This window comes from Pongo abelii, chromosome 2, assembly GCF_028885655.2.
Source record: "Pongo abelii isolate AG06213 chromosome 2, NHGRI_mPonAbe1-v2.0_pri, whole genome shotgun sequence".
NCBI lineage: Eukaryota > Metazoa > Chordata > Mammalia > Primates > Hominidae > Pongo > Pongo abelii.
The window spans coordinates 9,398,775-9,425,247 of NC_085928.1; the positions used below are offsets into that span (position 1 = coordinate 9,398,775).

At 53.3% G+C, this 26,473-nt stretch overlaps 1 protein-coding gene across 5 annotated transcripts in view; it reads right to left on the reverse strand.

The window, feature by feature from the left end:
* Positions 1-26,473, reverse strand: part of EEFSEC (eukaryotic elongation factor, selenocysteine-tRNA specific) — a 260,797-nt gene that overhangs the window by 17,764 nt on the left and 216,560 nt on the right. Inside the window, exon 7 of one of the 5 annotated variants that reach the window (XM_054551283.2) lies at positions 12,988-21,936. The exons of 3 other annotated variants lie outside the window; for them this stretch is intronic. In XM_054551283.2, the coding sequence (XP_054407258.2) occupies positions 21,875-21,936 (62 nt within the window). In that variant the 3' untranslated portion in view covers positions 12,988-21,874. Of the gene's footprint in view, positions 1-12,987; positions 23,320-26,473 lie in introns of those variants that run through there. One more of the 5 variants, XM_054551282.2, reaches the window with a different exon arrangement.

A 26,473-nucleotide genomic window follows, 5' to 3' on the forward strand; every position in this document is an offset into this window, starting at 1 on the left:
GGATGACATCTGAACAGGGACTTGTGAGGGATGAGGACACTGGGAGCGAAGAACACCCAGCCTGAGGGCACCAAGCAAAGGCCCCAAGGGCCAGCACTGGGGCCAGCGTGTGGGGAGAGCAGGAGATGGAGCCGGGGTGATCATGGGGTATGAGGGTGTGTTTGTGTGGGTGCCTGAGTGGTACAGAAAGTGGGGTCCCCTGCTAGATCTGCAGAGGGGCTGGGTCTGGCTCCTGAGGGCAGGGGCCCTCTGGCTGCCTCGGGCCCTGGGTGCGGACCACAGCATGGAGCAGGGAGAAGAGGTAGATTGTGGCCGCTGTGTCCTGTGTAGCTTCCAGCGCAGGCCTGCAGGGCCCACTCCAGCATGACCGTCTGTGGAGAACAGCAAGCAAGGGCCTCCCTCTTTCAGACACAGAAGCCCAAAGCAACTAACATTCTGGGTTAGGTTTTTTCACTTGGCGAAGGTGATTCACATCTGTTTCACCCCCTTCTGTGGTGTTCAAAGCTCTAACCCCCTCTACCTCCCAAAATACAGTGGCAAAGAGGCGAAAAGGTCCCTTTCCCACATGCACCCCTCCTGAGCCTGGCTGTGCTTGTTCCTGGGCCCATGCCCATCTCACAGCCAGCTCTCCCCAGCAAATGCCACCTCCTCTAGAGAGTACACGTTAATGGAGCGGACAGGTGAGAGGATGAATGGGGAGAAGTGACTGCACAGATCACTCCACTGAGTGACCCCAAGTCCCACTTTTGTGTTAATCATGACTTTGAGTTGTCACAACAATGTAAATTATATCTAGGAGAAACAGTCCCAACTATGGGACTGTTCATGAGGCAAAGCACTTTCACAAGATGCAGATAAATGTGACGATATGAGAAAAATTTAGGGCCAGCGTCTTCTATTTTAAAGTAAGTTGTGTGGTGATAGCATACCCATGACACTGGGCCTCCCTGCCTCCAGGACCCAAATCCAAATCCACAGCATCTTACGGGTGCTGCCAACTCAGCCACCCCTGCAACCGGACTCCCAGCTTCTGCTACCAACATGGAAAGAAGGTGGGACTGGATCCACATGGGCTAGGCTTGACTGGCTAGGTGCTCTCTCAAGCTAGTTAGTTCACATCTGGGGCCTGCCCTGCCCATTCTGCTGGAGCAGCCTCGGTCCACACCATGTCACTCTGCTGGCAGATGAGGCTCTCGGGGTTAAGCCAAGGCCTCCCTTTCCCAAGGTCAAACATGCCATGCTCCCTGTTGGGGTGGGTCCGTGAAACAACCACGTCCAGTGAAAACCAAAAACCCTCCCGATCTTCCTGTAACCGGACTTGTTTATAAACCAGGCTTCCTGCAGCGAGGCAGCCAGCCTCACCCAGCAGTGTGGGCTCAAGGATGGTCGGGGGATGTTCCCAAGTGCCCAAGGTGGGCCTCTTCCAGGGGATAGCCAGAAACCTGGGCTCTAGGCCTGGCTTTACCACCAACCACTGTGTGACTTAGGAGGCCATGTAGGCCCTCTGGGTAGAGTCCTCATCTGGCAACCAAGGCTGAACAGAAAATCTGCCTGGGATGGCTGAGACGGTGCCAGGCAGGACCACGCTGTGCGGGGGAATGTGGACATCGGATGACCTCCTGTGTCCTGTTATGCCCGCCCATCCCCAACCAAAATGCCTGCCAGAGTGGTGGGCGGCCTGGCTTGTCTTCCTCCTCTGCAGGGCTGTGACGTCCTCGGGTGAATGTCAGCACCCTTGCTGCTCCAGGTGTCTGCACTCCCTCCTTAGCTGGGTTAAGATGCCTCGCTGCAGCACCTCTGCCTGCCTGCCTCTCTCCAGCCTCCATCCCCATGGCTCCGGCCACAGGACACCGCAGGCTGCCTTGGCCCAGGGCACACCGGCTCCCTTGCCTGGAACTCCTGCCCCACAGACTGCCCTTCAGGTGGCAGCCCCAGCTGACTACCTCTTGTGGCTCCTGGGTCCCAGCACTGCATGAGGCACAGGGACAGTCCAGGCAGTTCCTCAGGCTCCTGACCCAGAAATCAAGAGTGGGTGTCAGGTGGACTGGAGAGGCCCTGAAGAACCAATAGCAGACCTGCAGCTTGGGGACCCTCTACCTCTAGTCAGGAAAGCAAGACAGACAGCCCTCCTCCATTTCACATCTTCTGGACCGACTTTCAAAGAACACCCCTGCAAGGGCTCAGGGGCTAGAGGCAGCAGTCAGCCTCTCTGCTGGACGCTCTGGCCGGCACCACTGAAAGCACACAGTTGACCAGGAGAAGGCCTCGAAGAGGCAAAGGGATGAGGGGCGCAAGCAGACTACACCAGGGAATGGGCCTCACACAGCAGTGGCCTCACTCAGCAAACTCAGGAGGCCCGGGCCAGGCCAGTCCCTCACTGGAGAGCAGTAGGTGCTGCAGTGGAGACACAGCCCACCTGGGCAGACATGTCACAGGCAGCCGGGGGCTCAGACCCCACCTAAATGGCAGTTACAGAGCGTGGACCCTGGCCAAGCCCGCTGCTGGTGGCTGCGGACTCGTGGCAGGCAGATTGTTCCCTGTTCCCCACCCTGGAGGAGCTCGAAGGCAGAGATGGACTGTAGATAAATTGAGGGGTCCAAGAAGGGGTATCGGGAAGCACTGGAGGGGGACTTGGCATGCAGGCAGCTAGAGGAGGTGGCGCTGGAGGCGAGGTATGGAGGTGGGGGCAAGAGGCCGCCAACAGGGCTGGACCCCTTCTGTGGCTGTCCCCAAGGAAGGCGACCAAACTGGATATTAAAAAAAGGAAGATGCTAAGAGCAGGAGCAATGGAAAGAGGAACAGAACTCAGAGAAAGGACTTTTTTCCTCAAGTCGTGGTTCTGCACTGCCAGTTCAGAGTGGGGACCTGGTGGGTGTAGGCTCTGGACAGGGCACCCCAGGGGCTGGCTGGGCCGCTAGGCCTCCTTCTCCCGGCACCCTAATAGCTGCACCTTACTTGAGCTTCCAGGTGTCTGCTCGTGGCACCCTCATGCCTTAATAGCCATCCAGTGCCTGTCTGCGCCCATCTAGAAAAGGCTGGCTGAGACCTACTTCCTCCAGGAGGCGCTCCATGCTGCCTGAGGCAGGCACATCAGGTGGCGGCTGCCAGGGCTCCAAACATGCAAGCGGGGCTCCATACACTTGCAGGGCTTGAGTGGGCCTCCATATGCGCGCAGGACTCCATAGGTGTGCATTCCTTTCCCCAGCCCCAGTGGAGCCTGTAGGGAGGGGTCTTGGTGGCGCCACAGGGGCCGGCCTAGCCTGGCCTTGCCATCCGATGCTAAGCACACGTGACAAAGATCCTTCTTCCTGCCAGTCCATAGCCTCCTCTCCCATTCTGGGCTGAGCTGAGGAGAGGCCAGCAGCCGACTCAATCCAGGCTGGTATCTGTTCTCCCTGGGGTAGATTTCTTGCACCCTCAGAAGGCCCATCCGAGCCCCACTTCACGCATCGAAACTCTTCAGCGCCCCCCAGAGTCCCCAGATCTTTCTCAACATCACGACTTTTGCCAGCCTGGACTCACGCGCCTTTGTGTCTTGCCACACAGCACCTTCATTTCTGAACTTTGAAGAAGGTGTATACTTATCTTTCCTAAATAATCAGAACTATTCAGAACTGCCAGGACATGTGGATATTTTTATGAAAGCAAAACTCAAGCATATGCCGGGCAGATGGGTCTGACCAGAAGGGACAGAACACTTCCTCTGTCCTCAGGAGCCAGCTCTTGAGCCAAAGCCCTCCAGTCCATGGCTCCCATACCCCTGTGACCCCTGCAGCCCCTGCAGCCAGGTGCAGTACCAGTGGAGGAGCACAGGGCCGAGGAGGGTGGCTGGTGTTGCCAGCCCTGAGGGAGCTGCCCACGTGCCACCAGGCAAGTTGTCCATCCTCCTTACCTGGGCCCTGTGGCAATTCACAGAGCCAGGCCTATGAAGGGTGAGCACCTGGCAGCCCTACCTGGGAGGAGGCTGCAGAGGCCAGCATAAGATGTGGTTTGGATGTCTGTCCCCTCCAAATGTCATGTTGAAATGTGACCCCCAGTGCTGGAGGTGGGCCTTGGGGGAGGTGTTAGGTCATGGGCACGGATCCCTCATGAGTGGCTTGGTGCCCTCACCACAGTGATGAGTGAGTTCTTGCTCTGTGAGTCCATGTGAGAGCTGGTTGTTTAAAGGAGCCTGGCACCTCCTCCTCGCTCTCTTGCTCCTTCTCTTGTCATGTGATGCACCTGCTCCCCCTTTGCCTTCCACAATGATTGTAAGCTTCCGGAGGCCTCACCAGAAGCAGATACGGGTGCCATACTTCCTGTACAGCCTTTTTTTTTTTTTTTTAAATTTTAAATAAGTTATCCAGTCTTAGGTGTTCCTTTATAGCAATGCAGACTCACACAGCAGCCATGGGGCCCGGCTGTGCCACCATGAAGGCCTGGCCTCACTACCCTCAGCTGTGGTGTCACCTGTCACTGCATCCCCCCCACCGCCTGTCTCAGCTGATACCATACCCCACAGGGCTGGGGGCCCTGGGGAACTGGAGGGGACGTGCTCAGCATGGACAGAACACCCCGCTTTTCAAGAGAAACTAGAAATCTGGATTTTTACATGAAAATTCCTGATTTTTGAGAACATTTTCAGGGCACAGGTAGCCTGCAGCCTGCTAGGGTATGGCCCCAGCTTGTAGGTCATTCTTTCTCTCCCTGGGGTAGATTTCGTGCACCCTTGGAAGGTCCACCTGAACCCTACTTCACCCATCAGAACTCTCAAATCTCCCCCAGGACTTCCCAAATCTTTCTCAGCGTCACTAGTTCTGCCATACCCATTGCCACCACTTCGACTACTTACTAAAGATTTCTTTAGTCAACTCATCTAACTCAATTAGAGAACATTCTATGCTGCCATAAGTGGAAATCCAGTCTCCCTTGTCACAAATAGAGTACCTGTTAAAATCAACATGTAACTGTGAACATTCTTTGTGGGCTTGTTTGTGGATTACCTAGAGTCATGCTGCACATGCCCAGGATGGATGTGAGCAGCCCACTTGGGGAACTGCTGCCCATGTTCCACCGTGGGATGTTCCCTCCCTTAGAACCAGACCTCCTTGGACTATTCTGGGCTGACCTGCTTATTGGTGTCGTGCCCCAGGCCTCAGCCTCCTGCCTCTTGTTCCTCTGCCCAGACTCAGGCTAGGGAGCTGAGGGCTGTGGGCAGAGGGCCAGCCTCATGAGCCAGATCGTGAGTCTGGGTGAGGCGCTTGCGCTCTCCAAGCTTAGCCAGTGAGTGGTGGAATGGAACTCATAAGTCAATGAGGTAACTCATATAAAACAGTCAGCACGTGCTGGGCACGTAGTAAATGTTAGTGGCCACTGTTGTTCTCATCAGGGCTGGTGCATGGCACAGCTCACTGAGCTGTGTGTGGGAGGACACCCTGCAAGCCACAGCCGCACTCACAATCTGCTGCCTGTGGGTCAAAGTTGACCCTTAGGTATGTTTGCTTTGGCCTCTTCATGTGCTTTAAAAATTGTGGACTAGTTGTCAACATTTTAAAATGTGGGCCTGCATTCCCAGGGCAGCAGGCGGCTTGAGGTGAGCACAGGCTGCCCCTTCAGACAGGACATGTGGTCCCCGTACACCACACTCCCCGCTCCCCACTGCAGTCCCCCAGTCGGGCTACTCTCCTGCGCTGCCTGCCTGGCCCGTGCGGCCAGCTCTGAAACCTACAGGGTTGGGTCTTATCGTGGGTCTGAGCTATAGCAGCTGCTGGGACTGCTCTGGAGAGCCTGGAGGTGTCCAGACTGCATGCCACACCTTGGGGTGGCCTGGGGACTTTCTCTGGAGGAGGAGGGAGCTGGGTTAGGACAAGGTGCCTGGCAGCTATGCCTCTGCCATTCCTTGTCCTGGGCCAGGAAGCCTGACACCTATGGGGTTTGGTAAAATCATAATGGTAGGATGGTCTGCCTGTATTGCTTTTCCCCACATTCAAACAAAACCCCATATGGGCTTCCAGGGAGATAGCAGGTGGCAACTGGGGGGTCTGGGACCTGTCCCACTACTGCTGCTTTTGTGTGGGCAAACTGGGGACAGCCCTACACCACTTTGGCTCTCAGTAATTTCCTCTGTGGAAGGGGGATAGATAATACCACCTCTCTTGGCAGACAGTGAGGAGGAGTCAGTGAGGAAACCCCCGTGCACTAGCCCAGCAAATGCTTGGGAAACAGCGGCTGAATGAAGTTAAAGCTCTGTTCCTCTGATGTGGTCCCTCAACGAGTTCTTGACCTTGGATGTGTTCCCTCTCCAGCCTCAGTTGCATTCCCTAGGGGCTCAGGGGTACAGCCGCCTCAGGCCTTGTACCCTCCACTCCATCCCCAGCAACTGGCGTGCTTGTGCATGCGTGCACGTGGGAATGCTGGGAGAGACGGGTGCCTGCCTACAGGGCTTTGGTAAGGCCCCCACAAGCTAGCAATGCCACCTGCGTATGCTGGGTCCTGAGCACTTCACCCCCACACCCACTCTGCTCTGGTCTGCTCATCTCCATCCTGGGTCACCCTATTCTCCTGGAAGCTGGACCCCACAAATCACCTCTGAACCAGTCCACTCACAACATGGCCCATGAGGTCTTCTGGAGGCTCCATCAGGCTGCTGCAGGGGAAACCCCAACCTCTTCCAGCATTTAGGTATCCGGTTCTCTTGTGTAGCCCTCCACAGCCCAGCCACTCTGGGTAGCAGTGGTACCTTCTCTCCTGGGCAGAGCCACGGACCCTTCTGCCTGGAAGAGCTCTTCCCCAGGCTGTCTCTCCACCCTCCTCCAAGATGGAACTCAGTACTGCCTCCTCTAAGAAGGCCTCCTCCTTAGCTAGGCTCTGTGCCTGGGCTTCCTGGGGCTCACCACTTTCACAAGAGATCAAAAAGAACTATATTAGCTTGGGAGTAGAATCTAGCCTCCATGGCATTTTTGAAATATTTGAACTACTAACTCACCTTTTAAATCAAGACATTTGACATACAGTTCTGAACTTCTAGTTTGTCTTGAAAAGCTAGAAGACCTCTCTTTGCATTCCTACCCTGCCACAGTGGGCTGGCATGGGCCTGTGCTGGGCCCTGGGCACGCCAGCTACTCTCTGTCACCGCTCATGTGCTGCCTCTTTTACCCGAGACTGGCTCCCCTCATTTCTGTCACCTGCCTGTCCCTTGAAGGCATCTGTATCTGAGTCTGAGCTCCTCCTGTCCCAGCCTTATGGCCCCAGCACCTCTGACTCAGGGCCTGGCACGAGGCCAGGAAGGGGGTGGTGCCTGCCAAGTGCTGGCTGATGCCTGCCAGGCCAGGGCACAGCCACCTGGCTCTCCTCCTCCAGGAAACCCAGTGTAACACACAGCCAGGAGCTCAGGCTCTGTACCCAGACAGCCAAGATCCCGACCCCAGTCCAGGCGCAGATCAGCTGCATGCCTTCACAAAAGACATGTGACCTCTCTGCGCCTTAGTCTCCTCATCTGAAACATGGGAACAGGTTTGGTGTAAGGCCCAAGCGAGTTCATATAACACAAAGTGCTTAGAACAGAGGCCGGCACAAAGCGAGGTCTAAAGAATGTTCACTATTTTTATTCCTTACCCAAATCACCCCACCCCATTCACTGAGCACACCTTCCCCATATTCACGGAGCACTTATTGTGCCCTGGGCCCTGTTCCAGGGGTGGAGGTCCAGCATGGTGTGAGTTATTTCTGCAACGGGGACAGGCTTGTAACCAATAGATGAATACAGGAAAAAGTTTCCGATAGTGCTAGATGCTAGGAAGGCAGTACAGCAAAGAGACAGAGGGATGGTGCTGGGTTCAGGGGTGCTCTTTTGGAAGGGGTGATCAGAGGGGCCCGAGGAGGCAGTGTGGGAAGTGGGGCCTCAGAGGCAATGAGATCTGAGGAACAGGGGGCAGGGATCCACTCAGGTCTTCCAGGAGGCAGGGAGGGGCTAGGGGAATGGGGGCGCCTCCAGCCAAGGCAGCCTGCCATCTCAGGGAGGCAGCAGGTGACTGCCCAGCACAGACTCCTCCGCCCACTCCCTTGTGTGGACAAATGAGCTGGGTTGAATTTCCCTCCAGGGTCGGGGGAGTTGGGAAACCTGGAGGGAGAAGAGCAGGGGTTGTTTTTTCTTCTCTCTCTCCCTCTTTTTTTTTGGGCTCATCCTAGTATGGCTCTGAGACTACGGAGGGAAAAAGGGCAAGAGTTGAGAGTGGCAGGAATTTATGAGCTCAGAGTTCAGGCTGCCTTTGGCAGGGGTGGGGGGAAGAGGGCTCCTTTTGCCAAAACAATATTTAATTTTTTTAAGGCAGCTACAAAGCCATGATTAAGCTTGGGGTCCTAAAACAAGCCCATAAAATCGAAAAATATTTATCTGGAAGGGTGGCAAGTCCAATAAAAGTTTTATGAATGTTTTACAACTGCCCTGTCAGGAAGCTGGCCTCTCACTCACCTCCCCCCTGTCAAAAACACACCACACACACAAAAGCGTGTGCATGCACACACATACATGGACACACACAGACGCAGGCACACCTTCATGGAGCTGAGCCCACACAGCTCCTGTTGGTGCCGCATCCGCTGGGTGCACATAGCCTGCTCTGAGACGAGGGCATGGGGCTGCCTCTCCCTGCACGCTCCCTGCTCTGCTGAATCCTGGCACAGCGTGTCTGCCCTGGGCTGGCTGGCACCCAATTTCCCATGACACTTGCCTCAAGGCCCAGGAGTCTGAAGGAAGCGTTTCTGATTTGAGGCCTTGGATTTCTCTCCACAAGCAGCCCAGCGGGGCTTACAGAGAGGTCATGATGGGCCGTGCTTTCTTCTTCCTAACAACGCCAGGAGCTGGCCGTCACAGCCCCCATTCTAGAGAGCAGGAGACTCAGAGAGGAGAGGGCCTTGCCTGGGGCCACCTGGGAAGTGGCTTCATAGAACCACATTCGGGCCTGTCTCTAGTGTCTCCTCCCGTCCCGAGGTAGTGGATGGCGTCCTCACGTGGCCCAGCGTACTTGCGCTCCACTGTTCTTCCACCTGCTCCCTGCTGCCCCAGCCACAGGCCCTTCTGCTCTTTCCTTTTCCGCCTCAGGGAAAGGAACATCTTTGTGCAGATCCCTCCCAGAATGCCCTCCCTGCTACCCTGTAGACTCTGAACCCCAGGCCAGGTCTCCTGGGTGCTGCTTCCTTAGAAGTGCCCTGCATTTCCTGCAGGTCCCACGAAGATGCCCCTTCCATGTCAGACCTGCCCTCTTCCTCCATGGCACGCAGCTGCACAGAAGCTTATGCTCCTGGGCCTGACCAACTACCCCTTCTGTGGAAGCTCCAGGAAGCAGGCCCAAAGCTGTCTCTCTTGCCACTGAGTCCTAGCCTGAGCTGAGGGTTGGCACGCAGAGGTGATTGACGCATGAATGCACAGACCTGGGGCTCCAGAGCCTGGTGCTGCAGATGGCCACTCTGGTGCTGTTCAGGCCTAATGGAACTCATCCTGGCCTTGACCCAAAGCCTGTTCTTGCCTCATGAGACATCATCCCACTGCATGGGGCAAGGCCCAGCCCCCAAAGCCAGTTTCCAAATCTTTGACCTGATCATTTATTTCTAGCAATCGGCAATCATCCCTTTCCAACAATAAAGATGACCACTCAGGGAGAAGGCCAACTACACACCAGCCGCACAACCCATTCATCTCCACTTGCTTCCCATTTCCTCTTTACAAGCTGCAGAGCTGTGAACCAACTGCCTGGGGCCACTTAACCCATGGTCCATTCAAACCCAAGGGTGTCTGACTCCAAGTCATGGATAGGAGGTGGTCTCTAGCAGGAAATCACATGGAGCAAGCCAGGGGCCTGGCTTTCCAACTAAATGCCCAGGTTTCCCTTCACCCCACAGCAAGAGCCAATCAGAAATCCCAGCTCCACTCTGCTCAGGGGAGGCCCAAAGATTCCCTGTCAAGGCCTAATATTTTGGGTTGATCCTAGGCCTCCAAGAAACCAGGCTGAGCATGAACTTCTGGGGAGAAAGAGGCTCTGATAATCAGATGGCTGCCATCGATCACCCAGCGGGAACGGTGAGTCAGATAACACAGTGCGGTGGAGGAGAGGCCGGCACCATCGCGGCCCCCTCCACCCACAGGTGCACATGTCCCAGCACCAGGTGACCCTACTTGCCTAGAGAAACCCTCTTATTCTGCTCTGCATTGTGGAGACGTGGACACAACTCACCCAACAGGTCACAGGTGTACAAATTGGTTAATTCGGACTATGGGATAACATATAGCAGTCAAATGTTGTCAACCAGAACCGCTGACCAGAACACCAAGTTCCACAAAGAAAATAGCAGCGTTCTAATAACACCTGGGTCAGTGTGAAACCAAGTATGTAAAACGTAAAGCACGTACGAACTCTCCAGGCTGCTTGGGAGGCCACCCTGTGCAGGAAAAGTGTGAAAGCTGCACATGCGTGTGAGGCTACCAGCCGAGGAGAGCATGGTGGAGGGCTTGAGCTGTACATTTCACTTCCCCCAAACAAGATAGGGGAAGGGTGTGAAGAGAGGTGACGAGAGATTGATGGATGTGACAAAAAGTTCACATCTGTTTGATCTTGCTGGTTACAGGGCTGTCTACTGTACTCTGTATGGTGAAAGTTTTTCACAGTTCAAAACAAATTTTATTTTTATTTTTAGAAAATCAAATAGTGATGAAGAGGGGATGGGAGAACAGAGGAGTAAGATACAAAAGCCCCAGGTATGCTCCTGGGCAGTCTCTGTCTAAGCATGAGGCTCTCGGGGCCTCGGCTCTTGTCCAGTGGGGATCGGGGTGCCCGCCTCAGGCAGTCATCACGAGAATTGGCACCAAGCACCTTGCACCCAAAGCACCTAGAGTCCAGCCAGAGCTCTGTGGTCAGGCCCTGCTGTAGACACCCACTAATGACACGAGACCAATAATCGCACCTTGCTCCCTATACCTTACATGCCAGCCTCAGAAGCCATAGGTCAGTCACCCAACACACAGGGGCTGAGGCCCTACTATGTGCCGACACAAGGTAGAGCATGTGTGGGCCCAGAGAGGCTGGCCACATGACTTGTTCTTGGGAGTCCCTGGGCATTCATCCACCTCTGTGATGGAAAAGCACTGGGTGTGTGGGGACAGCTGACGGGACCCAACCTCATCTGGGGTGAGGGAGGGGCTCCTGGAGAAAGCTCTGTGACCCCACAAAGACACTCCTTCTTGGAAAGTCCTCAATTTCCCTTTTGTTTCTGTACTTCCTTCTCAATCATTCCCAGATCACAGGGCCTCTGATTGCCGCAAGGAAACATACCCCTAGACAGCCTCTTCCTAGGGGCCCCAGAGACATGACAGCCACAGTGAAGGCCCTGGCACCGCCCCGTGTGACATGGGACCATGCCCAGGGAGAGGCCAGCCAGCAGATGGTTTCTGTCCACTAGGTTGTGTTTATGTTAATTGCAGATATTTTTAACGTATTGTGTTACTCCATCCATCTTTGTGAACGGTCCGTCTTGTAAAATTCTTTTAATTATGTTATTTTTTCTTGCCTATCTTCATCATCTACAATTATTTATAATATCATTGTCTTTGTTTCAAATGCTGGGTATAAACATTGTTGTAACAGTTCTTCGATGGGGTTCATATAATTTTTACAATTGCTTTGAAATGCTTCAATGGCCAAAGGGGGAGGAGGCTGGCTGTTCGTTTGGGGAAAAAAGGACACCCCAAAGTGCTCTCTGCGCTTGGTAAAGGTGCTCCTCCGTCAGAACGGCTTCCAGGAGAGGCTGGCCCTGTCAGGGCATTCCTGCACTAGGTGGGGGTTGGCAGCAGCTAGCTGGCTGCTGGATTAGGTTTCAGAGCTGCCGTCCCTACAGACATTGGGGCAAGATCCACAAAGGGCAGTGGCGGGCTAAGACGCCCAGGAGAAAGATGGATGGTTTGTTTTCATTTTTACAGGGATTTTCTGAAACCTCAACTTTCACCCCTCACCTCTCTTCAACTCTTTTCTCCCAACCAAGCTGTTTTCCACAGTCTCCCTGGCCGACCAGTCAGCTGTGTGGGACAGAACCCAGTGGAATGCCCAGGATTGCCTGTGGAGAGTTTGCCCTCACCTCGGGGGTCACAAGTACATCCAGGCTGCCCTGACAAAGCTGGCTTCAGGCCTCCCTGTGGGACAGGAGTGGGATGAGCTGTCTGGGAACAGCCAGCAACTTGGAGAAGTCAGCTGTCAGAGTCAGGCTGGCCTGCAGCTGGGGCCAGCAGCCAGCCTGGGGGTGTCAGGCACAGGAGAGAGGGCTGCCTGAGTCCTGTGCTGGCTTTCCCACACTTGCCATGAACTCTCAGGGGCTCCTACGAGCAGCTCACCAGGCCCCCATACCACTAGTACCACCACTGTCCACAAACACTCCTCCATCCTAGTTCCTCTGCCCAAACACCCTCAGTGGCTCCCTGCTGCCTGGAGGTGGGCTCATCTCCCTCCTTGGTCAGTGTGCTAGGCCCTGGGGATGCAGTGGTGCACAGATCCAACATGATTCCTGTCCCAGGCAGGAGGTCACAGGCTGTCCTTGGATTGATCAAAGACTGACTCTTCTTTTAAGGCTCTGAGAAACTTCCCCTACTCTTCTGGGTGGTGGCTCCATCCTGAAGGGCCTCAGATGGAGGAGGACTGTTGGAGTGCCCACATATGACAGGCCCTGGGTCTGGGCTCTGGGTTCATGACTCAGCACGGGGCCAGGCACAAAGGGCATTTGGATGAGAGATGCAGGTGCTGTGAAGGACAAAAGCCATCTTGGTAGAGGGGCCTCTGGATTGCACAGGGTTGGGGTGACAAGTATACACTGTAGAGATCTGCAGGTCAGAATCCAAGAGGTACTCTAGTCCCCAGTGTAGGAGGCTAAAGTGGGAAATTTTGACAGTCATAAAGATGCCAGGCTGTGAACTGCACCCTTTTCTCCACTTATCTTCTTCTTCTGAATCTCTTTAAAGAAACTTGGATATGGCAAAATGGTTGACTTTACTAGTTATCAAAGAAATGCAAATTAAAGACACTGAGATGTCATTTGCCATGTAGGAAATTAGCAAAGATAAATAACACAGGGGAGCCTGTGCTCGTGAGGGGTAGAGAACAGACACCTTCACCCACTGCTGACGGAAGTATAAAATGGCACTGTACTTTTGGGAATCACTTTGCCAGGAACTCTTAAGAACTTTTTAAATGTCTGTGATGTTTTCATTTTACAAATTAGAACAGTTCAGCTTCTGAGGCTCCATCTTAAGAAAATACCCTACATATTAAAAAGATTTATAGACAGAGATATTTCCAGCTATGTTATTTACAAAAGATGGAACGTCCACAGATGCTTAGGTAGCCCTTTAAGGCCTTGGCAAGGTTGGTTACTGTTACGCTGCATTGAAAACAATGGCCACATGACTGAACACAGCTCTTGCTATGTGCTGAGTATTGCATGTGCTTTTACATTTTACTGGACATTTATATCTTGGAGCATCCCCACCTAGGGCACATTCGGTATCCATTTTACAGGTGAGAAAACTAAGACTCAGCGAGGCCTGCTTGGTTATCTGGGTTGTAGACTTGGTAAGTAATGGTGCTGGGATTTAGACCAAGCTCTGTCTGAGCCCGGAGCCCAGGCTCTTAATCACTACATGGTTCAACTTCCCTTGAAGACCACAGAGTAAAACAGTAAAAGAAAAAAAAAAAGTTTGTATAATAAATATTAATTGAAAAGAATCAGACACAAAATTGTATACACCATATAATCTCAATTACATAAAATGAAGGCTTTGCAGAGAAAAGATGGAAGAAACTAAGTCAAAATATTAATAATAGGACTATGGGAGACTTCTTTTTATTTTTCTTTAACACGCAAATCTCCTTGAATGAGTATTACTATTATACTTCTAGGTTATTAAGAAAACAGTTTGTGAGGTTTTTTTCAAACCAGTTTGGATGGAAACAAAAGTCTGGGGCCAGGCCCTGACCCCTGAGTGGGAGATTGTGCCGCTGCTGGGCACGAAGAAGCCATGGGGCCTTCTGAGGCCAGGGGCCTTCTTCCCCCAGGTGACAGAGGGAAATTAGCCCACAGGGTGAGGGTTCCCCAAACCCTTGGGTGCAGAACAATCACCTATTCCTGCCCTAGGTTCTGACATTAAATCTTTCCTCTTTCACAAGGATCATGAGATACTGCTGACTCTGCTGAGACTTCTGAGTCCCAGTTAGGCACTAGTGAATCCTGATATGCTCACTGTTTGGCCAGAAGGATCATCTTTCCACCACACAAGTCAGTGTGCCAAGGCTAATGAGGATGAATGATGTATTTGCAACTGGGATGGTCACTGTTACTGGGGAGAGCAACAGTTTTCAATGGCTGAAGGGACAGAGATCCTTCAAATCCCACCATGAACATACCTGACAAAACACAGCTTACCCAGGGCCTGCCAGCTGATGGGTGGGACCCTGGAGACACTGGGAGACTCAATCCAGTCCTCAGCCTAGAGAAGCTCACCTCTGGGGAAGAAGCCCCAGCAGTCCAGAGGGCTCAGGGAGTGAAGCTGGCCCAGAATGCTGTGGGGCCCTGGGAAGGGCTATGGCTGTGCAGGTTAGGGTGATGATGATGGTAAGGCCATGCCAGTGGTGAGGAAAACCCAAGCACAGTGGGCATTCCTGCTTGCAGCAAACACCTGCTGTTTCCGCCTACTTCTAGTAACAGCCCCTGGTTTTCCTTGGGGATGCAGGGTTGCAAAAGGGTGCATCCTTGGTGCCAAGAGGAGCACGTGACCCAGGCTGGCCAGAGAACTGTGAATGCCCCAGGCTCCCGTGCTGGTTTGGGGATGGTGTGGGGCTCTAGCACTTTGGTGGGGTTACTGGGAAAGAGGCGCCCTACTCCACTGGACTTGCAGCTGGAAGACCACCTATGGAGAAGCCTGCCTGGGACAGCTGCCTGAAGGAGGGCAGGGCTGAGTCCTGGGATCAAGCACCACCTCTGAACTTTTTCAGGCACATGGGTCAATTGAGGTAAGGTTCTGTCACCTGCATCTGAGGCTTCAACTACCCCATTTCTCAGCCCCATCTAGCTTAAATAAAGGGTGGTGTTTATATAAAGGGTGTGTGGTGGAGATCACAGGGGTTTGCCCACTCACTCACTCACTCATCCAACAGTGAGCAGTGAGCATGTGCAGGCCACAGACTAACACAGCAAAGACCTTCCACTTGGGAGCACCTCCCAGCCCAGTCGTGGAATGAGTGTGGAGCCACCTGGGATTCAGAGCTCTCTGTGCAGGGAGTGGAGAAGCCGATGTGGCACTGGAAGAGATGTGCAGAGGAGGAGAACGTTGAGGACCTGCTCTGTTTGAGAAGGGCAGGGAGCCTTCCTAGAGGTGGCATCTGAGCTGAGGCCAGAGCACCCAGCGCAAGTGGCAGAATGAAGGAAAGCTGCTATGGGCTGCTGCAGGGCTAGGGCTGGAGGGTGGCCTGCGGTCCAGAGGGACAGACGGAGGGGAGGCAGAGAAGGCTGGCGGGAGACCGACTGCGAAGCATGCCAAATGCTATACTAAGAGGGCACTGTCATGGCAGCTTCTGAGCATAGTGCCTGGCGTGGATTTGTGCCCATGGCGAGGGTGGGCAGGAGGTAAGGGGCTAGCAATCAACAGCCACAAGAAGTGAAATGCTCACCAGACAGACAGGTGCTGGAAGATGGCACGTGAAGAGGCAGTGCCTTTACCAATCCCCAGACAGACACAAATCCTCTCCACCAAAACTTAGCCTACACCTGATCCCCCAGGGACTGTCTGCAGCCCCTGTGAAGAGGAAGAGAAACACACTCGAACTCATAGGACAGTTCCAAGGGTCCAGGCACTTGGTACACATTTTCTTATTCCTCTATTACAATCCTGAAGGCAGGGACCTCTTCTTTTTTTATATATGACAAGGAAACTGCAGTTTAGAGTATTTCTTTAACCACCCCAAAGGCTGGGCCAAACCAAAATGGGAACTTCTGGAATTCATGTTGGGCCCTTAGCTCAGGGCCAGGTGGAACAGATGGACAAAAATGAGAATAGTCAGAGGCAGAGAACACAGGGCTAAGAGCATGAGCTCCAGTGCCAGATGACCTGGGCTCAAGTCTCAGCTCTGGGGCTCAAGAGCTGTGTGACTTGGGGCACCTTCCTTTACCTCTCTGTGCTTCTGTTTCCTCATTTGCAAAATGGCAATTTCAATAATTATAATTCCTTCAGGTTTGTTGTGAAGAGTAAATTATATTATTATATACACTATGCTTAGAAAAGTATATGGCATATAGTGAGAAATATATTATTTTCATTTTTTTTTAACAATTTCTAACTCTGATCACTGAATCAGAAACATGGAGGAAAATCACATCTCAGTGAAACTTCTGACATTCTTTTATTCAGTGTGCGTTTACTGAGCCACAATTAGTGCCAGGAACTGGAATGGGGTCCCCAGTAGAAAGCTCCCTAGGGCTTTCTACTCACCCCACTCACCCACTGAGGCAAACTAAAGAAATCTGAGAGTGAGTGAGTGTGTGCTGATCAAATGGCCCACACTCAAAGGTTGATGGTGAGAAAAGCTCCGGGATGACTCTGAATGTTGGCCATAATAACGAAAAACAGCGGGAAAAATTGTAGGTACCTGACCAGTAGGAGATGGTGAGGTAAGCACGGTCCGCTTACACAAGTCTACAAGCACAGCCCTTGGAGGCAAGGGGAAAACGTGAACAGCAGCCTCTGAGGAAGCCCCAGGGAAAGCAGCAGTATGACCTGGGGGTCTGGTGTGGTGTCACGCCCAAAAGAGCCACACAGTCGATGACAGCATCTTCAGGCGCTGGACCCTGGGTGGGCACTTCATACTCATGGTTTCCAACTGCACCCTCCAGAGCTAATGATAGTTATCAGCACTGCCCTCGCATGCTGCAGAGGGGAGTGCAGCTCAGGGAGGCAGCGGGGCTGGTCCAGGTCTCATGGCCAGTGAAGGAGGTGGGCCTTCAACTCTCACTCCCAACCATGAGCCCTTCCCAGCCTGGCCAAGTGACATGTGGAAAGTGCTGGAAGGAAATGGAACCAAAAATCCCTTGGGATGCTACTGAGGTGAGGAGACTGTGGGTGGCTTTTTCCCCAGATTTTTAAGCTTTCTCTCTAATGGGACTGTGAAATTTTATGGGTGAGAATTGGCTTAAGATATGCACATGATACCTGGATCTTTCTGGTTAGCCCCCTCCAGAGCTGACCCACCCCAAGGACAGGAGACTGGATGAATAGAGCCCTGCTGGGAAGGGCTTGGTATAGGCACTAGCCTGTATCTGTGAGGAGGTTGTGTGTGGATAGCAGAGCTCCCTGGACATGCATGTGGTGATCCCAACCTTCGAACACTAAATAAACACCAGGTCACAGGAGCCCCAGCTAGGGGTTGCTCACCAACCAAAGGCTCGCTGCTGCTGTAGATCCCTGGCTAACTACCCAGCAGCAGTGAAACACTCTGGCCCAGGGTTAGGTCCTGTGCGGGCCACAGAGGCTCCCTGGAGACAGGTTCCAGGAGTGGCCCTGGGTGCCTGAGCAATCCAATGGTTACCTGTAGTTCATCAAGCGCCATTCTAAACTCAGCTAGCTCTGTGGCCAGGTGAGAGAGCCCAGGTGGAGGAGGCAGGCAAGAGCAAGGTGGGCCCAACATCCACACAATGGGTGCCAGGTTCTCTCAATCGTCCCTGCCTGCCTGGCTCCACATTGCACGGAACTCCACACTCCACTGGCTCCCAGTTCTCTTTCAGCGTAAAGTGCTGGGGCTCTGCAGTCAGACAAAATGGGGTAAAATCCTGGCTCCTCCTCCCTTTCTCAGCTGTGTGACCTCGTGCAAGTCATTCTGCTTCTCAGGGCCTCATCTTGACATTTGTACAGGGCAGATCAGTGAGATGCTCTTCAGGAAACACTCAGCCTTGGGACTCCTCTGTACATGTTTCCTATAGGTACAATTACAGGTGTTATTGTTATTATTACTCCCCTGCCTCCTCCTCAGACAGGAAGGAAGCCAGCAACAACTCAGAGGTTTCACGGAGGTGACATCTACAGCAGCAGTGGCTGGTGAGCACCGACCCTCGCTAGGTGCAGCTCTAAGCACTGCCATGAATACCTTGTTTACATACGGTCAGGGGCCTAGCACCCTTCACCCTAACCTGTTTGTCCTGGAGAGGGCTGCTGCGCTGTGGTCACTAAAGGCAGTGTGGTCTGTCAGACCTTGGGTGAGTGACGACCTACTAATAGTGCCCACCTCAGGGGGTGCTGAAGGAACAAAACAGTGGATTTCTACACTGTAGTGGATTTCAACAAAGCATGTCAGGTAGTCTGGCACACAGCAGCAGCTAAATGAACATCAGCAACAACAGTGGTAGTAGTGGCAGAGCATGCTGGAGCACCCTGTCCTGCCCCAGGCACTCTGCACCCCCAGCGCCTAGCCAGGAAGGGGTTTTCCTCCCCTTGCTAGTGACTGTGATGACCAAGCGTCTCTGAACACATGGTAAGTGTTGTGGTGAATCCAAATCATGGGGGAATTTGGGGCAGGGAGTTTCCTGCTGCTGGCACATGTATTTGAAGGCTTCAGGGTTTTAGGCCCCTTGACCAGCTGCCATGGCAGTCCAGGGCATGGAGTATCAGACACAAGATCCACAGAGCTGCCCAAGCCAAGATCATCCACGATAGAACATGGGCCAGCCTCTGATTTCTGGAACTTTCTCTCAGGTATCTAAGATTGCTGGTGGTTTGCTAAATCAAGACTTTCTGGAGAGACACTCCAGAGACAGCCAATCACAAGTTCCACTTTCCACTGCCTAAAATGTTAATTATTTTATCACTTTACTCTGCTGACTTTATTTAGGTAGGATAACTGCATACGGAAAAATACAAATTTTCCCTAAAACTACAAACTGCCAAATCTGGAAAGTTTTAGAGAGTCCTAAGCAAAGAGAAATAATTCCCAAAGAAAAGTTGCATTCACTGTGTAAGGGCCAGTAAAGATCCTGCACCCCTGGTCCACGCCAGGCTGGACAGAGCCTCCCTCCTCTCAAGGCCACTGGGCCCAGAGCTCAGGGCCCCCCACCACCAAGCACCCAGAGACCTCAGGATGGATGAGGCACTGCCGCTGGGCCCCAGCCCCTGCAGGACCATTCTGTCCTCTCCTTCCCCATGGCCCTGTAGGGCCCCTACCATGGGGCTGGGACTCTGGGGGCATGCCTAGGCCCTCCTTGCTGGCCAGAGGCTGCCCACGAGGCCTGAGGTAGAATCTATTCTGGACATCACCCTCCTCATTCTGCACCCCAACAGGCTATGGGGTGCATCCTGCCCCTCTGCCCTCCTCCCCATGTGCCCACTGCCCAGCCTCAGGCCTCGGCTTGCCCCCTCCAACCAGCTGCCAGACAGAGCTTTCTGACTGTTTCTCCCTGCACACCAACCACCAGTTCCTCCTGCCACTTGCTTAGACCAGTGGTTCTCAACTGGGGAATATTTTGGTCCCCAGGGGACATTTGGGAACATCTAGAGAAGTTTTTCATTGCTGCAACTTGGGCTAGGCTGTACCTAGTAAGAAGAAGCCAAGGATACCCACAAACACCCTGCAGGGCACAAGGCAGCCCCACAGTAGAGGATGGTCCAGCCCCAGTGTCAGTAGTGTCGATGAGAACCCTGTCTAGACAAAGGCCAGATACAAGTGTGGAGGCCAAGGCCTTTCGGGAGTAAGCTCCTCCTCCCTCCTCCCCATCCATCCAAGGATGAGCCTCAGGGCTGGAATTGAGGTGAACAGCAAGGAGGCTCCCCAGGGCCTCAATTGGACTTCGGGTGAAAAAACAAAGAATTCCATTGCTTTAAAAAAAAAAAAACTGCTCCAAAACCATCATTTTAAATACATCAAAGGAGTTAATAACATATACAACACTTAGAACAATGTCCTACTCATTTTAACAAGCAATGAATATTAGTTTCTATTCCATATTCCCAGAATATGCCACTCTTGCCATCCTCTGTACCCTAGCACACTCTGTTCCTTCTGTCCTGAACACCCTTCCTCCCTTTTCTCCCTGAGGAAATCTCCTCACCTTCAAGACAAGCTCAAGCCTCACTGCATCAGTGAAACTTCCCACCTTCACTCTGGAAGGGAGCAGTCACTCCATCCTCTTTCTCCAAAGCCCTGCAGGGCCCCTACTATAGTGCTTGCTCCTTTCTGTAACATCTCCACCTAAACGGTGCCCCCTGGGATCGGCCTAGAGCCAGTCCTCTGTGCTCAGGTCTGATGCTGGTCACAGGGAGAGGGGCAATGGCTGAAACAGAGCTGGGCTGGGGAGAGAGGGTGGGTGGTCAGGGAGAGGGAGAAAGAGAAGGCTTTGGGGGAAGTAGCAGCTCCTCTCCTCCCTCCACAGGCCCTGGCTTAGCCCCGTAGGGATATGGGAGAGGCGTAGGATATCCCTAGATCTGGCTCCAGAGAGTCAGCTCTGCCTCACTGCTGCCAGACCGGGGCCTTTACTGTAACTTCCCAAGGGACCTGCTGGTGCCCCTCCTCCCAGGCCACAGAGGCATCCTACATGGGGCACAGCTGCTGAGCTATGATACGGGTGGTGAGTGTGGGCCGCTGCACTCCCTCCACACAGCTATCTCTGGGCCTGGGCTCTGTCTTCATCGCCTCATTGAACCTCCTAACAACCACCTTCACTAGTGGTCAAACCTAGCATTGCCTATGACGGGCAGACATCTGGATAGGACACACTAAGGCCCCGAAATCACCTCTGTAGAATTCCTTCCAAAAATGCACAGCCTGAACCCAGTCATGAAGAAATATCAGACAGACCCAAAGAATTCACTGGGAAACAACCAACCTGGGCTCTTCAAAAACATCAGTGTTGTAAAACTTTTGGTGACAGCACTGAGCGCAGGTGCCACCTTTCACTGACTCCCCAATCATGGAAAACTTCCTAAGACACTATTGGGACAGTGGGGAATCTGAAAATGGACTGTATCCTAGACAACGTGGCATCAATGTCACATTTCTCCAGTGGTAACTGTGTTGTGGTTCTGCAGGAGAATGTCCTTGTTCCTCGGGGACATGTGCTGAGGGTGCAGGCACAGCAGCAGCACCAGGAGGAACCCTTAGCCGGCTCAGCGCACACACAAAGCAGACAAGACAACACAGAGCAATTGTTGAAGCCAAGGGAGCAACACTGCTCAATAAGCTTTCCACTCTTCAGTATGTTTGAAATTATTTAAAAAGCTTGGAGGGAAAATCCTCAAGATAACCCATCTTACTGATGAGGAAACTGGGATTCAGAAAGGGTAGCATTCTAGCCAGGATTCCAACACAGGTCTGGCTGCCTCCAAAGCTCTTGTTCTTTGAAGGTACCCTGCTTCCCACATCCCAGTGTGGGCTGAAAATGCCAAGTGTGCACAATACCAGCCCTGCCAATGTCTCTCAGTAAAAGTTAATTTGGTCCTGGCAGGGGCTACTTTCCAGGCAGCTGGCTGGTGGTGCTAATGAAATCCCAAGGACAGGTTATTGGGGTTGCCCCAGAATCTGCTCCAAACAGAGCCTCTAGTCGCAGCTGGATGGTTGGAGACAGCACATTTTAAACGAGAAGAAAACCAGTTTCATTTCAAACCCCAGAGGAACACACAGCCTCACAGCCCATTGTCTGAGGGCCTGTTATTTATGGGAACATAACAATACCCACAACCTCAGGGCTCATCGTGTCCCGTCCCTTTGGCACCAGGATGCGTTTTCACTTTTGCTCTATACTGAGTTTCCAGAAGCCTCCCAGCTAAGTGGAACCATGGGTGATGTCCACTTCCATCGGGGACTCCAGGGTCTGGTGGGCCAGTCATCTAGCTCCTCTGAGCCTCACAGTGCCTTTGGGAGAAACAGGGTGATGGCCTCCTCTTGAAGGCTGCAGCAGGAGGAAGAGATGTCACATTAAGGACCTGGTGCCAACACAGAGACCACACATTGTAGCTCAACTGAGAATGGGAAGATTTCATGTAAAAGTACAGATATCCAGGCTTTCTTGAAAAACTGGAAGTGGTAATGCCACCGTGGCTGTGCTACAGCCCAGCAATACGGGCATGGAGTCCAGCGGGCCCATCCCCTTGGGTTTTCAGGCCTGGACTCTGGAATGTGTCAGGCTCACGCGGTGCAGGCAGATGAGGGAAGGGGCTGGCAGCCCACTCCCAGCGCCTGCAACATGCTGGGCATCCTTGCACACTGGTTTACTCCTCACAGTCCTTCAAGACAGGATTGTTACCCCCATTTTATCAGATGAAAACCGAGGGCTCCAAAGGCAGTGAGCTGACCCAGGCCTTTCAGAAGGATTAGCAACAGTGAGAAAGCTTCCGGGAAGGTGGCCCTGACCAGCAAGGCTCTCGGCTGAGCTACCACATCCAGGGAGTGATTTTAACATGCGCAGTTGTCATTGTTGTTTATTGTTTTTTAAAACTCCTCTTTCTTAAAACACAGAAAACTTCATTTCTTGTTTGTGTTGTGGACTGTACTTCTTTTTTTGTTTTTTGTTTTTTGGAGATGGAGTCTCGCTCTGTCACCCAGGCTGGAGTGCAGTGGCGCAATCTCCTGGCTCACTGTAACCTCCATCTCCCAGGTTCAAGCAATTCTCCTGCCTCAGCCTCCCGAGTAGCTGGGACTACAGGCGTGTAACCACTATGCCCAACTAATTTTAAAATTTTTATTAGAGATGGGGTTTTGCCACATTGGCCAGTCTGGTCTCCAACTACTGACCTCAGGTGATCCGCTTGCCTCAGCCTCCCCAAGTGTAGGGATTACATGTGTGAGCCACCGTACCCAGCCTGTGGACTGTACTTCTGTGCCAAATGCAACCATCATCTGCTGTGACCGGCTGTAGCTGGAGACAGGACACACTCCAGCTGACCTTGTGCAAGGGGCTATACCCAGGATCTAGGCTGTGGCAGTACCATCCTGGCCCAGCCCAAGGGCATCAGGCCATGTGGCTGGCCCCATGGAAGTCCTGAGGCACGACTCTCCCAGTGGGTGGTGGGAGGAAGAACCATTAGGCAAGTGATCGCAGGAGGCAGCTTTTCAGCAGAGCCTTAACCTGAGATGGAGTCAGCATGCATCACCAGTGAAGAACTGCTTGGCATTCCAGATGAAATGGGTGACAGGAAAAGGGAGTCTTATTGTAGAGCTGGCTTCTTTGGAGGCCTGATGGAGCCAGTGATATGGCCAGGCAGGCAATGGGGCCACAGCACCAACTGTGGTGCTTCACTCATCTCTGGGTCTGGTTTCAAGGCTGTCTCCCTCCCTGTAAGGTAGGAAGGGGACATAGGTCTATAATCGGCAGCCTAAGTACAGGTGCAGTAATGTTGCAGTCTCATGGCATCCCTGAGGTAGGCCTTGTGGAAACAGGATGTGGCTCTTGCTTACAGGCACAGGAGTCCACACAGCAGGTGGCTGGTTCGATGCGGAGGTGATACTCAGGGCCAGCAGGAATAGCCTGAGCAGCACCGCTGTGGCACCCTCACCTCCAGGGGCACCGAGACTCCAATTCGTCCTCAGACCCCAGTGCAATGCCACTTCCGAGGGAAGCCTTCCCAAGCCCAGACTCGGTTGGGGTCCTACTGTAAGATCTCATGGCATTGTGCACCTTCTGTGCACAGCATGCATGTGGCTGCCAATACACAAATGCTCAGGAGAAAGTCTGCCAGTGCCAGCATCCTAACTGTTACAGGCTGAACTGTGTCCCTTCAAATTCATATACTGGAGTCCCAACCCCCAGACCTTAGAATGGGACTGTATTTGGAGGCAGGGCCTTTAAAGGTGTAATTAAGATGAAATGAGGTCTTTAGGTTGGGTTCTAAACCAATCTGACTAATGTCCTTCAAAATAGAGGTTAGGACACAGACACACACAGAGGGACAGCCATGTGAGGACACAGGGAGAAGGCAGCCATCTGCAAGCCAAGAGAGAGGCTGCAGGAGAAACCTACCCTGCAGACACCTTGATCTTGGACTTCCAGGCTCCAGAACTGACAGGAAATGAATGCCTACTGTTTAAGCCACTGCGTCTGTGGTATTCTGTTATGATAGCCTGAGTTGACTAGTACACCAACCCAACAGCCCCATGAGCACAGGGGTCATGTGGGCTGTGGCTCACTGTGGTCTTTCTAGAACCCAACACAAGGATGACACATAACAGGGGCTCAAAAGCACACTGTTGAACAGAGGAGTGATTAGCTGTGAATTCCCGGGGTGCAGGGACTGTGTCTTGTTTGAGCCATGTGCCCAGAACCCAACACTACGTCTGATACCAGAAAAACACTTTCCACACACAAGAGTTGGTGCTTGGTAAAGAAGAGCTAGCTAAAGTCAGGGTGACTGTGTGAGGCCAGAGCCCTCCTGTCTCTGACCCTGAAAATCAGGACCCCAGCTCCTGCTCCTCCTCCTCTTCTGTGCCCTCAGGCTGGCTGCCAGGGCACTGGGGTTGGTCTGATTTCCTCCTCTGCAGAACTGGGGTGATGACAGCCTGGCTTCCCTGGGCTGCTGGCAGGATTGAGTGGTCAGACTACACAAGGGCATGCTGCCTGGCACAGGGCATGGGCTCAGGGGCAGCAGCTGATTGTACTGCTGACATTGTCTCAGCCTCAGGCCCTGCCTGCTACCCTCCGGATGGCTGTAGGCCCTCATGCTACAAGTCACCCAGGCCAATTCCATTCCTTCTGGTTGCCAGCCCATATGGACCAATGCCCCTGGCCGTTTCTTAGAACCAGAATTTCTATTCCTAGAGTTACTTGCCCGGGACCTCACCAACACACTGGTCCCCCAAAACCACTGAAGGGGTGTGTCCCCAACTCCTGCAGACCTGGCCCAGTCCATACTAAATGACCCATATTTCTAGCAAATAGAGCTTCTGGGACTTAGGCCCTGACAAATCTGCCACCTCGTGAACCTGGGTCTGAGAGCCCCTGACAATCTGTTGCCTGGTCAGCAGAGAGGTGCATCAGCTTCTGGGCTGAGCTGAAGCACTTGCTGCTCTGCCCTGTACCGGTCCCGGGAGAGAAGTTGGCCATCCAACGGCTGAGGCAAAGCGGGGCATCTAGGGGATGCCTCTACAATTTGGCTTCTGTTTTCAATCAGGAGGGAAAGGTATAATCCTTGTTTCTGACCAAATGCAAAATGCTTTCCAGGGTTAATAAATTGGAGGGGTCCTTGTGGCACAGGCAATCCCTGCTTGAAAGGTGGCTGGTTAATCTCCTGTGAAGCAGCCTGGTGTGAATGCAGCACTGGGGCTCCTACAGGCATCGTTTCCCAGTGCTCTGTGGTAGGGACAGGGCATGGGTGGGAGGATAAAGTGGGGCCCTCAGTGGACATGTGAGCTACCCCACCAAGAGGAAGGGCTGGCAGGTGAGGGGTGGGTGCACACAGCACACAATTCCAGCCACCACTTAGGGAGCCCCTGTCATAAGTGGATACCATAGGCAGTCCTCTCCAGGGATTCTATGATTAAATTTTCAGGCTTCCTGGAAATCAGAATGACTAGCTCTGGGTTAGCACTGAAGAAGCTGAAGTGCAGACTGGAAAGTGGCTGGTCCCAATCAGAAGGGAGCCTCGGATGCCCCAGAAGACCCTCCAGGTAACTGGCCCAGCGGCCCCTGCAACCTTGGCCTTGTCTGGCCTGTCCCTCTCCTAAATCAGAGAGTGGTTCACAGGAGTGTTGTCCCACTGGGTGTTGGCCCAGGGCTCTCCATCCACTCAGGGAGCCCCCTCCCCACCCAGGCCCTGTTTCACCTCTGACCTCCTCCAGCACCTAGACAGGTCTGTAAACGGAGGGCCCAATAAATTGTGATGAGGGACAGAGGAGGATGGGATGGGATACCATGCTGAGCCCTGAGACATCTGATTCAGCACAGGGGCCACGGGCTACCAGCTGGAACCCCAGAGTCCTGGGAGAAGGCTTCAGGGCTAAGGGAGCAGAGCCAGTTGGCAGGGCTGGCACTGCCCTCAGCAGCAGGTGTGCTGTGCCCACTTACTCCTGCTGGCCCCTCTGCTCGATCTCCCTGGGGCAAACAGAGAACTCTGGCCCATTCACTTACTAGCAGTGTAGATGTGAGCAGAGGGCCTGTTTCCTGACCTGTGGGTTGGGGCCATGCTGCCATGCAGGCTGTGGAGGGCTAGACTAAATGGCAGCTCCGGACCAGGGTTTGGGAGGTGCTCTTGGCCTTCCCAGCCCCTGCTTCCTGCCAGTGCGTCCCCACAGCAGTGCTGCAGGGCCTGGGGGTCAGATGCACTCCACAGAGGAGTGGTTTGAGCACTGGCAGAGTCAGCAGGAGATGAATGAGGCTGGAAGAGGCCCTGGTGGGGCAGTCTGAGAATCCACATGCCCACTGTATAGGCGAAGGAACTGGAGCTCAGGGCAGGTACGAGGGCCAGGTTCCCGACTCCCCATCCCATGGTCTTTCC